Source organism: Desmodus rotundus, chromosome 8 (genome assembly GCF_022682495.2).
Source record: "Desmodus rotundus isolate HL8 chromosome 8, HLdesRot8A.1, whole genome shotgun sequence".
Lineage (NCBI taxonomy): Eukaryota > Metazoa > Chordata > Mammalia > Chiroptera > Phyllostomidae > Desmodus > Desmodus rotundus.
Window position 1 is genome coordinate 60,189,288 of NC_071394.1, and position 15,343 is coordinate 60,204,630.

The 15,343-nt window shown below is 43.1% G+C and overlaps 1 protein-coding gene across 2 annotated transcripts in view; it reads right to left on the minus strand.

The window, feature by feature from the left end:
* The window catches only part of TPD52 (tumor protein D52), an 86,273-nt gene extending 83,223 nt beyond the window's left edge, over window positions 1-3,050 (minus strand). Inside the window, exon 1 of one of the 2 annotated variants that reach the window (XM_053930028.2) lies at window positions 2,915-3,050. In XM_053930028.2, the coding sequence (XP_053786003.1) occupies window positions 2,915-2,933 (19 nt within the window). In that variant the 5' untranslated portion in view covers window positions 2,934-3,050. The remainder of the gene's footprint in view (window positions 1-2,914) is intronic. The other variant, XM_053930027.2, reaches the window with a different exon arrangement.
* Window positions 3,051-15,343: the final 12,293 nt, after the last annotated feature.

A 15,343-nucleotide genomic window follows, 5' to 3' on the forward strand; every position in this document is an offset into this window, starting at 1 on the left:
AGAAACTAGTAAAATCAGCCTGATACTGAAAAGTATTAGAATGTGTTCATTAAAAACACAAAGAAAACTGTTCATTTCCAAACTCTATAGCTCTGTTAAATAAAACTGGTAGCAAAGGATACATTCTGACAGCTTCATATAAGGAAGGTATAAAGAGTCATTTTCAATAGAGAAATGCATTTGGAACAAGAGGTAGGATATTTAATTTTGCATCTAGAGGTTTTTTGTTTTTTTTAAGGGAGAGGCAAATCCAAGAAAGCCCATATATTTAAATAAAAAGTAAGTTAAACAGCCCCAGCCAGCTGGCTTAGTTGTCCCATACACCAAAAGGTTTTGGGTTCGATCCCCAGTGAGAGCACATACCTAGGTTGTGGTTTTGATCCCCAGTAGGGGTCAATCAATAGATGACGGTCTTTCACATTGACCTTCCTACCTACCTACCTACACACCTTCCTTCCTTCTTTCCTCCCTTCCTCCCTTCTTCTCTCTCTCCCCCGCCCTCCCCCCAACTTCCTCTCTAAAATCAATAAGCATATCCTCAAGTGAGGATTTAAAACAAAAAAAGTAAGTTAAACAAATCTTCAAACTTTCTGATTAGTTTTAAGTACCCTGCAAAAAAAAAATCACAATTCAAAAGATAAGCAGAGTTTTATAAGCCTTATTTCAACCAACATTATTTGCTAGAGAACATGCAGGTTTACAATCCCAGGTTCTTTCAGGCATCTCATAGTCGCTGAAGACTGAGCAATTCACCCACTAGCTCAAAAACCTCACATGTAACTTACCCTCCAAGCCCAGCACAGCCTCATCAGCAACTTTCTCCACCTAACCACAGAGTTCTGCTCCTTTAAATTACAGAGGAAAAAAGAGCAGGAGGAAGTAGGAAGCAAGAGTCCAACTTGTAGAGTCAACAAGGGTTCCAACAGCTGAAAGGTGGTCCTGGGTATTTTCCTTTCCATTGCAGGCAGTCCACAGACATTTCTGAGCACCTACTGTATGCCATGGGAACATAAAGTTGAAAAGACAAAAGAGACAGACAGGTGGAACCAGAAGTATAAGGCCAGGCCACGGGGTTGTCACCCAGCACAGCTGCTCGGGGAGCCTGCTGACCTTCCCAAGGCAGGTGACTCATCTGTCATTCTGACACCAGTCTCCAGACTCTCCACTTAAGAGGATGGATCCCTTGCCCTTGAAAAATAACAATTAAAAACAAGGACTAACATGACTGACTAATATCTTGACCAGAGAAAACATTTGAAAATTAGAGACAGAAAAAGAATCCTTTTATAAGCCAAAGAATTTATAAAATATGTCTTAGACACATATACACAAACTAGTCCTACAAAAACCACACTAAGTGCAATAGCCAGCTGGAATATGGCAGAGGCTGTTTCTGACCAGCCACTCTAGAATACAAAATCTAATAAAATTAGTCACTCTACTCACCTAAGTCAGCTACTGACAAGTACCAAACACAGTCATTCTAAAAACATCACTGCATTACGTACGACAATGGAAGACATACACAAATGCACACCTACACGTGTCTGACACCCCCACTTTCCTCATGCAAAACCAGAACAGTGCTGGCTTACACGGCGGCCCTGGCCTCCTCCTGATAATACATAGAAGACCCGTGGCAAGCTTTCTGGCTTTAACATTTGAATGTCTACTATGTGCGAATCACCATGTTACCCAGCTGTGGACAAAGACGAACTACATGCTTCTCACCTCAAAAAGTTTAAAATGTACATAGTATGTGGGCATGTATATATGCATATATACACAACCATGTGCATATATGTATGCATGTACACATACATATAATGTATTACATGTGCATATATATCATGCATATTACATACTTTAAGCACTCAGATGATAAGTGTGAGGTTAATTTGAGGGGCAGGGAGAAAGTAAGGGGTGGAAGGTTCCAAAAACTCTAGCTTTCATCTGCTCAAGAGTAAAATACAAAATTGTATATAAGGAATATGGTTTTATTTACATAAAAACATATATGCATGAAGGTAAATACTGGAAGGTAATAAGCAGAAAATGAAAACTATTCTGTTGGGACTCAAAACAGCAGTCATTCCTACCCCCGTTTCAAAAATTGACCTTATCGTTCCCTTTTGTATTTTTTAGCATTTATGTATCTTTTTAAAAGCGTGCTGCGCATCTGTTACAGTTACTGGGTTATCATGGGCAAAGATCTCCAGGATATAGCAATATTGAAATCTGAAATCCCTACCCTACAATCCCACATCTCTTGAACAGTGATTCCATTGGAGGCACTTGAAGTTGACACATTGTTTTCAGAACTGTGTGCGTCCAAAGCTGTAGTAATTAGACTAAGGGTTTTCTGTGGTGGGGTTTCACCTTGATGGGTTAAAGAAGACCCTTACTATGAAAAGCTGCCTTCCTCCCCACCTCCACCCCCACCCCTCAAATAAATCCATAGACACCACTCCACAGTTGGGGACACCTGGTGTGTTAAATATCTGCATCCGAACCATAGGCCACCAAAATCCTGTTAACTAGGAGAGAGCAGAGTCTTAACATGGAGAAGTGGATTCATGTTCCCATCTTGAGGGGCGAAAGGACCTGGTCCCAGTGCCTCAGTTTCCATCAGTGATAAAAAGCTAGATGGGCGGCACTGGATCCGCGCCGCCTTCCACCGAAAGCGCATCAACTACGCAGCCCGGCTGGTCGCTGCCTCCCAGAACCATCTCGGTTGTCGGTCCGGGTGTCCTCGCCCTCCCTCCGGTCCCGCCACACCAGGAAGCTCGAACGGACCTCGGAGCTGCTACTGCCGGTGCGGCTCTGAAGGCCACGCTGTGCACCCCCTTGGGGCAGGCGGGTGGGCCGCGCACCCGCCCGCCCCGCGTGCAGGCCAGACGACCCTGGCCCTCACCTGGCTCGCCACGCTCCATGTCCGCCCGCCGGCCAGCCACCTTTTCCTCGCGTCCCCAGCGCCGCCCGCCGCGCGTCCCCTCTCGGCTAGCGCCGCCAGCTCCTCCTTGCCTCCGCTGCCACTCCCGCCTAGTCCCCGCCTCCGGAGGCGTCGGACGCCACCCAACCACCTGACCGCCTACCGGACCGGTGCGCCCGCCACGTCGCCCAGCGGAGGGGGGCGGGGCAGGTGGTAGGAGGGTGGCGGGGACTTGGGACAAGCCTGGAGGCTGCTTGAGGACCTGGGTGGCGTTTGTGTCCCACCTTCAAGTTATTTCTACATTAAGTTTCCTCTGAGGCCTCGGCGTTGTCCTTTCTCTGCCTCCTGAACACCTGCCCTCCTGCGCTGAGTAGGGTGCACAGTGCAGATATTTAGAGATGCATTCTCCCTCTTACCTTCATCCCTCTGACCGAAATCATATCCGATGCTATGATTTCCAGCTAGGAAATCACCAGCTAGGTCGCAACAGGGGAAAATGACACAGAATCTCTAAATTTTACATACTCCTGTCTTTTCACAGGAAGCTCACAGTTTTCAGTGACAAATTAGGAAGATTTTCATGTAATAAGAAATGTTTTGAGTGCAGGATAAAGAACAACTTTCTGAAATGAGTTAAATGAAATATTTGAAGTGAATTAAATTAACCAAAGGGCCGCATTATCAATGGAGATCTATTGAAAATGTACTTTGAGGCTTCATGTCCACTGACCAACGGACAGTTTGAAGTGCCTGGCACAGGACTTGTAATTATTAGCATTAGCACTGCTTTCAAAGTGTGTTTTGCAGTTACTCATCTTCCATGAAGTCACTTTGTCACTCTAAAGTGGCACCTTGATTTCATAAACCAGCTGAGTCTGCAAGTGATGCGCTTTCTTTCTACAGTGTTACCTGGAGACTCCACCTTGAGTTTGGCCTTGGCCCTGTGCTGGTAGCATCGCAGAGTACCAGGCACACTAGGCTCTTACTAATGTGTTTTTTTGTTTGTTTCATAATCAGCTGAAGGCTCCATGCTGGTGCCCTCTATGCAAACACGGAGACCTCCCCTCTGGATTGCTGCTGCTCCCACTGCACCTGCACCCTGTCTGCTTCCACTCATGCCTGGCACTGATCCCTCAGGCCAGCTCCACATCCTACTAGGTTATAGCTTAGTAGTTTATTAGATCCACCAGGTCAAGGATCATTTTGATCATGTTTCATCCCTTTTATTCTACCATTGAAAAATATTGTACGTTTAGCTTTCGGGTTTGCATTTTAAAACAAGATATGTTGTATCTGCTAATGAGCCAGTGTTTGTAACAAAGACGTGCAATAATATACCTTTTAAAACTTATTTGTTAAGTGTAACGATAAGGTAAATTTTGGCGTTGGCAGGAAATCCCATTATGTAAAGAATTTACATAATGGAATTACCTGTGGACTAACTTGTGGACAAATAAATAGCATTAACTATTGGTTGGAAAATATTATTTATTCTATTCATATCTATTGAACTTGCTGTGCAGTGATGGATTTGACTATTATGTATGTTGGAAGGGAAAATGCCTTGTGGTTTTTTGAAGAATGTATATGCTTGTTCATACCTGTGGCAGCAAAGGCCAATGGCCTACCCAATATCTTGCGTTCCCATTGCCCTTTCTAAGACAGCCCAGATGTTGTTTGGGAAAGCAAAGCGGCCAGTGTTTCAGCTCCCCTTGCAGCTGCTACTGGCTCTCTGACACATTAATGGCCAGGGTGATATGAGCAAAGTTTGCTGGTTGGAACCGCCAAGAAATTAAGAAGACAAACTTGGCAACATTATTTTGCCCTTCTCCCATCCCTTCCCGCCTAGAAGGACAGCAGCCACCTCACTAGCAGAGAGAGAAAGCCAAGCCAAGGATGCCAGAGGAGACAGGCAGAAAGAAGCTGGGTCCTGGAGGGCACCAGGAGGAAGTAGACACCTGACATTTTGAAGTTGCTGTGGTTGGCTTCCTGCTGCATGGAACCAAATGCAATCCTATCGTGCCATTTTTTAAAAATCCCTTCTTGTCATGTACCAACACAGATGTGTTCCTGCAGTCCTGAACCTTAAGTAAATATTAACTTATTTTCTCTATAGGGTTAAATAAGCACTGTCCACAGCAGCCCATACATCATATTTCAAAAAAAGCCTGTTTTTCTCTAGTGTCTTCCCTGTACTTAATTTTTTTTCCTGGCAAATAGAAACCACACAAGCAACTCAGAATGTGTTCCTTCTGAAATGAATAGAGCTGGTGTTTTTGCACTCGGGAATCTCTGGAGAACAGCCAGCCCTTACACAGAGCACCCGGGTACACTTAGCCTAACCATCCCTTCAAGGCTCAGCACACAAGCAAGAACTAAATTTACTTTGGTGATGTAGATCCTTTTTTAAGTTTCTTTTTTCAAAGGCCCATTCATTGGTGAAATGTCTCCGAGGAAATTCCCCCCAAAGCAGGTGAACTGAAACGTGAAAATATTCAAGGGGCTAGATAGGCATGGAAGCTGTACATTGTAAGTGGAAACCTCTGCAGTCCGCCCTCAATGAATCGAGCCCCTGAGAGCCAACAGAAAGCACACGGAATGTGTAGAGGGTGGTATTCTCAGCAGGCTTGCCCCTCACATTGTGGGGTCCGAGGCAAGGGTTCAAACTCAGGCCCTTCCTCTCCTGTCCAACTCTGTCCTTTCACCTTAGGCTCTGTCCTACATCCGAAAGGCCTGGCATGCTTCTGTGTAGGGGAACCTTAGCCACGTACCCCATCTCCTGCCACCTTTTTCTATCAGCTACCCCTCGGCCAGATCCCAGCCCAAGGTTGCACTCAAAAATGCTGTCCTGGGGAAAAGGTCTAAACAAAGGTCCAAAAAACACGTCCAGGGCAGTTTAGGAGGGAGATTTGGGAGTGAGCTGCAGGCACTCAGTGCATGGTCTATAAAGAGGTCATAGGAATGGGTGGGGGTGTCCATTTGGCACCAAGCACTGCTCTTCCAAAGGCCAGGTGCTGGTGGGCAGTCTCTAAAGCCCGGGGCCCCATCCAGGAGCACCCAGGAGCCTGGGGCTGGGATTGCCAGATAAGATACAGGACGCCCAGGTCAATTTGAATTTTAGATGAATAACAAATAACTTTTCAGTGTAGGTATAGCCCTGTAATATTTGCACACACTTATACTAAAAAAAGTATCTATTGTTTCTCTGAAATTCTTAATGTGTTCCTGTATTTTTATTTGCTAATCGCCAGCCCTATCTGTTTCCACAGGCAGTTCTGGCTCTCTGAGTAGTCAAACAACTGAAAGCAGAGGATAGATACCACGATTTTGAAAAAGTTATCATAATCCAGAGTTAGGAGGCCGAAAATATCAAAAGCCAGTTTTGGAGAATTACTGCTTTAATGGCAGGTAACTAACATTTCATTGCTAAAGAAAATATGACAGACGTTCGTTCTCTCAGCTATGGAAAAGAATGTGAATGTGAAATAAACAACTTGTAAAATGTGTAAAAATGGGTATTGGCAGGAAAGAGCACTCCATACTAATGGAAGTTATGCGTGTGGATCCCTAAACAGTCACAGGAAGCGATTACTGATTTTGTTAAGAAAGCCATAGACCACTTAATCTTCTTTGTATTTTTCTAAGCCACTTTGAATTCTGTGTTTCTCAGATTTAATCATGGGAGTTGAACAAGTTTGAGGAAGATGCTAAATGTCTTAGCAAGCCATGTTTTCTGAAGGCAGCCCTTATGGGAGATAACTGCAAAGTTTCTTTAATGAAATAAGTGCTTTTTTTATTCCATTGAGGACATGAGTTTAAGAAATATTTCATTCTGAAGAAGGGAATGAGAAAACTAGAATAACGCAGTTCCCCCATGCAAAATATTTTGGTCATTATTACAGTCAGATTCCCTGGAAAATGAAGTGTGAACTGGAGACTGTGTGCAGCAAGCCTATTGGGGATCAAAACTGTGGGGAGGGAAGCAAGCAAATCAAACTGGGAAGAGTGACCTTTGGGGCACTCACAACAAAGGGCTCATCTCATCCCTCCTGGAACTCTGGAGCTGGGATGTTCCTTCAGAGTTGTCCTCAACTGAAGCAAGAGGCCCTGCTTTTCATGTCCTGTGCTGACCCACCCTAAGAAGGAGCTGCCCTCAGATAATAATCTTGGGCAAAGTGACTTTCTCCCATTAAGGGTAATTCTTCATGAGGGACACAGCAGACAGCCATCAGCTGCTAACACTCCCAGACCTTTAGGACTGAGTGTGTGGTACCACTTAGCATCCTCTCATTCATGTTCTATAAACTTCTTGAGCTTTTCTAACTATATTATAAATTATGACTATGAATCAGAGTAGCACTAACAAGTGTCAAGCATGGAAATGAAAACTAAACCTACCCTTCAATGAACTTAGAGTTTAAGAAAAGTGTTTCACTACCCATATGATAGGCCTTTGGCCTGGAACCTTCCTCAGAAGGCCAAAAATGTACTCCTAATGACATTGTAGTGATATTCTATAATGTTGTTATTAAAATATTTCCAAAGAAGCTCCAAAGAAAACTTCATCCATGGTATGTTTTAAGCCTAGGTCTGTGAGAGGGAGAGAAGGGGGAAGGGGAAAGAGAGAGGGTGGGGGAAGAAGAGGAAGGAGGAGGAGGTGGAGGGAGGGACAGAGGGAAGGAGGGAAGGGAGGGAGGGAGGGAGGAAGGAAGGACAGACGCCATGTCATGGATCTGTCCTAAAGCCCAAGATACACAATAGGGTAAGTGCCCTTCCTCCACAAGTTGAAGAGACTCTTTCTCTCCCTCACTTATCTTTTCTCTGGCTTCCTCCCCAGGGAAAATTCAAGAAGCAGACACTTCTGAAGTAAATCATTAGATGCAGATGTGAAATCACCTACCAGAGAGCTGGTACTTCTGACACTGGAGAGAAAAATATTCTCTCTTCAGTCTCCACTAATAAACTGTCTGAAGGTTCCCCATTAGTCAAGAGACTCATGAATCCCACTTGCTGGCCTGTGGGTGAATTGTCTGGAAAATACTTCCTATGGTTCTCAACATTTTCTTTTAAGTTTTAAATTCTGCATTGAAAAAGAAATCAAGCTGTTTTCTCCAATTCACACTTCATTTTAGTCAATACTGGTATTTTATTGAAGATAAAATCAATGTGAGAATACATTAATACTACTTGGACTTTTCCCATAACCTTGGAGCAATAGAATAGCATCTTGAAAATGAGGATATGAGACATAAAGATATTAAGAAACTTAGTCAAAATCACATACCCCTTAAATGTCAGACCTATAACCCACCGAAGAGCTCCCTCTCAGTTTAGAGGTCTTCCCCCCACACCATGACGGTGGAGCAGCTCCCAGGATAAATCAATGCACTGACCCAGCTTCACCCAGGAAAAAACCTCATAACTAAACATTTCCTACCTAACCCACCACCCCGGTGCTCTCCCAATGGCCAGACTTAGGGTAAAATACTGTGGGAAGGATGCCTGATCCTATGTGCCTCATGGTAGGTAGCTCAGCAGCACGCCACCCCCTTTAGGACTAGTGTTCCAAGACTTGTCTGGATCAAAGACCCTCCCAATTCGGTAAATCTCCAAGGCTGGAAATTCTAACTCAGACTCAAGCTCTGAAACATGGTCACGCTTGGCTATTCAGGCACTCTCCCTCGAGGAATTACCAGCTCACTGCTTAGGGGACCAACCAGAGCAGTATTTCCAAGGGTGAAAATTGTACAAATAAAAAAGACTGTGAGAAAAATTTCACTAACTCTGGTAGAAGTTATTAACGAAACCACTCTGCCCACGATGGAATGCAGAGCAGTCACAGCTATTTGGCATGAATGGAAACAAACAATAGCAGGATTGTCTCGTCATGGGGTCATTTGTATCGTTGCTAATACTTCTTGCTGTACTTGGATCAAGAAACAGACTAGATGAACACACTATGCCACATCTGAAGGAATAGAGTTACTTGGCTTTCTAAGATTGATCCTTAAGGCCTATGGGATTTCTTTTCTTTATTTATTTTTTGTTGATTATGTTGTTGTAGTTGTCCCCAATTTTATCCCTTTTGCTGCCCTCCACCCAGTCCCCACTACCCCCCTCCCTCAGGCCATCGCCACACTTTTGTCCACGTCCGTGGGTCATACCTGTGCGTTCTTTAGCTAATCTCTTCACCTTCTTTTATCCAATCCCTCCCACCCCCTCTGTCTGACAGCTGTCAGTCTGTTCCATGTATCCATGCCTCTGTTTCTATTTTGTTTCTGAGTTTATTTTGTTCTTTAGATTCCACATATAAGTGAGGTTATATGATATTTGTCTTTCAGTGATTGGCTTATTTCATTTAGCATAATAGTCTCCAGGTACATCCACACTGTAGCAAAAGGTAAGATTTCTTTCTTTTTTATAGCCATGTAGTATTCCATTGTGTAGATATACCACAGCTTTTTAATCCACTCATCTACTACTGGGCACCCGTGTTGCTTTCAGTTCCTGGCTGTTGTAAATAATGCTGCTATGAACATAAGGGTGCATATATTCTTTCATATTGGTGTTTTGAGATTCTTAGTATATATTACCAGAAGTGGGATTATTGGGTAAGACAGAAGTTCCATTTTTAATTTTTTGAGGAAATTCCATACTATTTTCCACAGTGGCTGCACCAGTCTACAATCCCACCAACAGTGCACTACGGTTCCCTTTTCTCCACATCCTCGCCAGCACTTGTTGTTTGGTGGTTTATTAATGATGGTCATTCTGACAGGTGTGAGGTGATATCTCACTGTGGTTTTAATTTGAATCTCTCTGATGATTAATGAGATTTGTTTTCTTGTCCTGGGCTGGGTAATTGGGGTTCCTGGTTTTGAGGCCCTTTACAGGTAATATCACAGTGGTCACGATGTTGGTGCACTGTATTCTCTCCAGGGTTTTAAATGCATCTTCTCAGTCACGATGGATGATCATCACGATGGCCCAACAAAACAGCAAGACAATCTCTCTATATACTTGGCTATGGAGACAGCTGGACTGTCCCCAGGAGGTAAAGACCTAGATCTCAAGCATTCCCTGAGACAGTTAACTTCTCAAAAATGAGAGAATGAGCAAAAGAGAGCCTGAGAGATGGGAGAGAAATAAATAAAGGCCAGTGACCACGTATGACAATACACCCTGAACCACAACCAGTTCAAGAGGCCAAACCACAACCTCTGTGGCAAACAGCCCAGAATAGTCAGGATTTAGTCAATGATTGCCACATTCCCTATTTTTCATCCCACTTCCAACTCAGGACCAATCAGAGAGAGTGAAATACACTGACCATATCACTCATGAGATTAAAACCCTTCACTTGTGACTACATGTAGCCTTCAAAGTTTAAACAATACTTCTTAGCACATCTTGTAAATTTCTGTTGCATCCATCAGTACTCTTGATTGCAAGTGATAGAAAGCAAATTTGAGCTAATTTAAGAAAAAACAGGGATATACAGACTGGTTCACATAACTGGAAATAACAAGTGTCAAGTAGGAGTCAGGCATAACCAGGTCTAGATGAAGCTCGTGGGATATGGGCATGGTTCAAGGCAGGAAGAAGAGGCTAAGGGGGTCATCTAAGTGGGGCCCTATGGTGTGCTGCGTTTTCCACAGATGATGTCTAACTGGTATTGATGTTTCACGTGATGGTGCATATTGTCCAGATTCTATGTGACTTCAGTGTGGTACCTTCACTGAGAGTATTTACACATTGCAAATTAGCAAATGGTACAAACTGAAGCCCCCCCCCCCCAGCTAGTTGGTTATCAGGATGCCACAGACCATGGTGTAGCTGATAGGCAGTGGGGCAGGTTCCTTCATCTATTTCCTTCTTCTATGAAATGTGGAGAATTATGCCTATGTCATGGGATTGCTTAGAGGATTGCATGAGATAACCTGTCCGACATGTAGAGCAGTCTTAGTACTTACTGTATTTACTCAACTCTAAGATTTTACATTGATAATGCAGCATTATTTTATATATATCATACTGCCAAGAAAGAAAAACACTGTTAATGAATGCTTTCTGGCCACACTGATTGTAAGACATATCTCAATTTCAGAAATGATAAAGTGTGAAAAAGTGTCTGTGTTAGAATGAATGAAGTACAGTGGCTTGCTTATAAAATACTCCACTAATAGTACATCATCACTGTGACTGGCTAAGATGTGTATGTATGTGTAGTAGAAAATCATTCGTTCCATTCTGACATTTTAAGCATCAATTCATTCAAAATTTCTAGCAATAAATATGCTCAAAAATCAGATTGTTTATATTTATGAATGAATAGCATGTAAGTAGAAGGGGAGGGGGAAACTAGAAATGTCAGCATTTTTTTCAAAATAAAACGAAGCACAAAATTCAATGAGTTTTGAATGTCAAAATAGTGGTTTATTTTTTTTAAAGGTTTTAATTTATTTTTTGAGAGAAGGGGAGGGAGGGGGAAAAAGAGGGAGAGAAACATCAATGTGTGTTTGCTTCTCACATGCCCCATCCTAAGGACCTGGCTGGCAACCCAGGCATGTGCCCTGACTGGGAATCAAACTGGCAATCATTTGGTTCACAGACTGGCACTCAATCCACTGAGCCACACTAGCCAGGGCTGAATATCAAAACAGTGGTTTTAAAAACTGAAGATTTAAATGTACAAGACACATTGGTGGGACAACAAAATAAGACTTAAAATCATAAACAAGTAAATGCAAAATTAGGGGTTCTCTAAATAATCTGTACATTTTAGAAAAGCATGTAAACTTACATGAAAAGTAAAAGGGTAATAAGTGCATTTATTTGACTAATTATGCATGTCCTCAGGGAGGACAGAGTATGGTAAATAATTCCAAAGGAAGGGAACTTGCTACTGTGAAATTATCTCCAGGTTGTGGGAATGAATTTATATTGTATAAAGAAAAATTCCTGGAAATAAATGAACACAGGCTACGAAACTTGGAGAGAGAAGAGAAACTATTGTGTTTGTACAAAAGAACTTCAAAGAGAAATGTGGTTTATTTTATTTGTTACACTACTGCAACTAAAAATAAAACATAAGAGCCTACCACAAGTGTGTATTTGCTAACGCAAAATACAGAGTTTTAAGCGGGCTATAGAACACAATGACCTTCAGCAAAACTGTGCTCCAAACCCCGTGGAAGCAATCTCTAAGCCTTCTGTGGAGCCTCCTGTGTAGTTTAAGAAGACATGGCTTTTGACCTCAAAATAACTCCGGAGCTCAGCACACAGTTTCCGGACTCATTTGCCTAAATGCATACTTTCTGGCTGACCACAGCCAAGTTCCTGCACCGGAGTTTGCAAATCACTTTCAGGCCACAGAGGAAGGACACTCTCAGAGACCCACGTGATGAACGTGGAATGAAATTCTGGACCAGGAGACAGCTTTCTGCTCCGTCATTTAGATGTGCGCCCTGGGCAGCATGGCTGTGCTCCTCCGAGTTCTCATCAGCAGAAGGGAAGAGTAAACCTCGCCTTCCAGGGCGCTCCTGAAAGGATTAAGATACATATTTTTAAAGTGCTTGGTACGTTGTGAAAGTGCTCCACAAATAGAATAGATGAACTGTTGTTACTATTAGCACTACCTCTGTTACTTGCCCGCACAGCCGGCAAAGTGGCGGTCGCCCCATCACTGTACTGTGAACTGGGGACAGGATTTCACACAGGATGATTATTTGATAGTGAAGATCTATGTCTTCTTAAACCAAACAAGTGTTTCAAGATAGAAATTCTGCTTTATTTTTTATTTTAAGTTCTAAAGAGATGTTAGAAAAATCACGAGCTTTTAGTTCAGACAGACAGGGATTGAGACGATCTACCCAGCTGTGTGGCGGCGGCCGCTTCCTTAGCCTTTCTGAGTTCAGGGGGCCACCGCCCCGTCTCGTTGTGGGCATTCCCGTAGATGCATCGCCCGGCTCGACGAATTTTGTCTTTCTCCTTCTCCTTTTCCTTACAAAGCCGCAGGTTTGGGGTTAGGACGTGGATATCTGTGAGCAGTCATCATTCTGTCCACCACATGCGCCGATTTAACAAACGAAGGGGTTGAGGCTTCTGGGCTCTGGAACTTCGTGAATCAGAACCCCGTTCTCAGTCTGGACGGCAACCTTCTCCCTTCGCTGTGTGCCCAGGAGCAACGCTGCCACCGAGAGGAACTGGGGTGTTTTATTTGGGGCGTGGCTACCACTGATTGCGGCGGCAACATTTGATAAGCAAGGAGCAGGCATGAATGTTTTTCCTGCACCGTCGTGAACCCAGCAGCCGTGTTTATTCTACCATCTGTCACCTTCAAGAAAAATTAGGAGCTTACAGTCATCACAGAGAATTAAACAAAGACCCAATTCACTGTCCCTGAGGGAATTTCTGAGACAAACAGTATAAAAGTACAAAAGTATATGCGGCAGACTGAGGACCAGTGAGGGCTACTATGCCCATGGAGAAGGACAATTAGCACCTTCACTGATTTGGAATTGCTTTGTGGAACTTTTGTAATAGAGTTGATTTACTCTATCATTTACTATTAGAGTAAATTTACTTAATCTTATTTACTACTACTTCTTGAAAGTACTGATTGGTGCTCAAGCCTTGTGTTAGATTTGTATAGTTTAGAGGTTAAAACTTCTTGTAGGAATTCAAGCAGAAATAACTACTTGGTTGTTGACTTCTGCTGTTTCCTCATAGAAATTGGTGAGAACATTTCACTAGGCTTGGAGTTGAGAGGGAAATAGAAGCAAGCCTCCCAATAATGAGTTTGTTACATCCTTTAAACATTCCTCTTTTTATTGCCTGCTTTTGCCAGATCTTAAAGCAGCTTTCTTATTGTAAAAAAAAAAAAAATGTTGGTGCTATTTATTTATGAGGAGGAGGAAACCTGGAGGAAGCACAGGGATTTGAGGTTGCAGCAGCTATGGACCTCAGGAAAAGGAAGATCAGAGAAAGAAAGGGACAGAAAAGGGAGAGGGCAGTGGGAAGGAGGGACCTACATTTAGAGGGGAGTAGGAGATAGTAAAACCTCCCGTTTCTATTAGTGAGAACAAAGGGATCACACTTTCCATCATTTTTTGAGAACTTTTGATTTTTTTGTTTTTCAATTTAAAAGGAGCTAGAATGAGCCACTTAGGTTATTAGGTCCTAGATGCTAGACACCTTACATTACTGCGAAGCCAAGGTGACTGACTTCTTTCAGGCTGGGCTTCAGCTTCGAAAGTTAGGATGAGAATATTTTTGGAAGGAGGGAGGGAAGGGAAGAAGGGAGGGAGAGAGAAGAGAAGGGAGAGAAGGAAGAAAGGACTGTCTTGCCGGGGCTGCTGGTCAGGTGCTGAGCTGGCTGAATGACCTTTGACCTTTAGCTTTGGAGAACAACCTTAGTCAGTGCTGCCATGGCCATTCCTGGAATGTTCAGATTGCACATACAGATTCTAAAATGCATGGAATGTAGGTAGATGTGGATGAAAATGTGCCTTTGACCTGGAGATCTAAAACCATGTGTCACTCAAGGAAACAAGAACGTGAACCTCAGACTGGGGAGAGAAACTGAGCTCCCAGAAGCCCGTGGCTCCTGTCACTGTCAGTGGGCTGCCCGGTTTTTGCTGGGAGATTTGGAAAGCTATCATATCTCAAAGGTGAGAGGGGCTGGGAAAGGCCATGTGAAAAGGGGAAAGGGCCCCTCCTGAGTGCAGCACCCATAATAAGGCCATTATTTGCTTATCTGGTTGCATTTGAAACTTCACTCTCTCTCTCTCTCTGTGGTTTCCCTTCTCCAGAGTCCCTGTTTATGACTTTGAAAATAACCAATGCCCAATTTCAATGCCAACAATATGCTCCTGTTTCTATATATCCCACCCTGCAATTCTATGTTCATATGTCAGTCAAGGTATCAATGTCTGGTAACATTTTTGCCTCACTCTCTTCACATGATTCAATAGTAATATATTATCTGCTAAAAAATAGAGATGTGATATAATGAACAGGTTTCCTTTGCGTGTTTACCTCAGGTATTGTGCCAGATCTTAAACATCCCTCCTCTGTGTGACTAAGATAAACTGCTCCAGCTTTCTTAACTGACAGCCACTGGCTTCACTTCATTTCTCTGGAGGAGATTCATCTTTCTTTGTCTGTAGCACATGCGTACTAGTTTGTGAAGCTCTCTTTTCCTACGTACCACAAACACAATGAGAGAACAATGTGTTATTTTTCATACATGCATCACTGCCCAAAATGAAATATTTGTTGGGTATTTCATGAAGATTTTTTGCTTGACAAAAGTCGTAAGGTATGGAATTTAATAACCAATACAAATCCTATCCTGGAAGTTTTTTTGTAAACTTTTTTGCTCTTCTGTTGACATCTGGTCAGGACTGA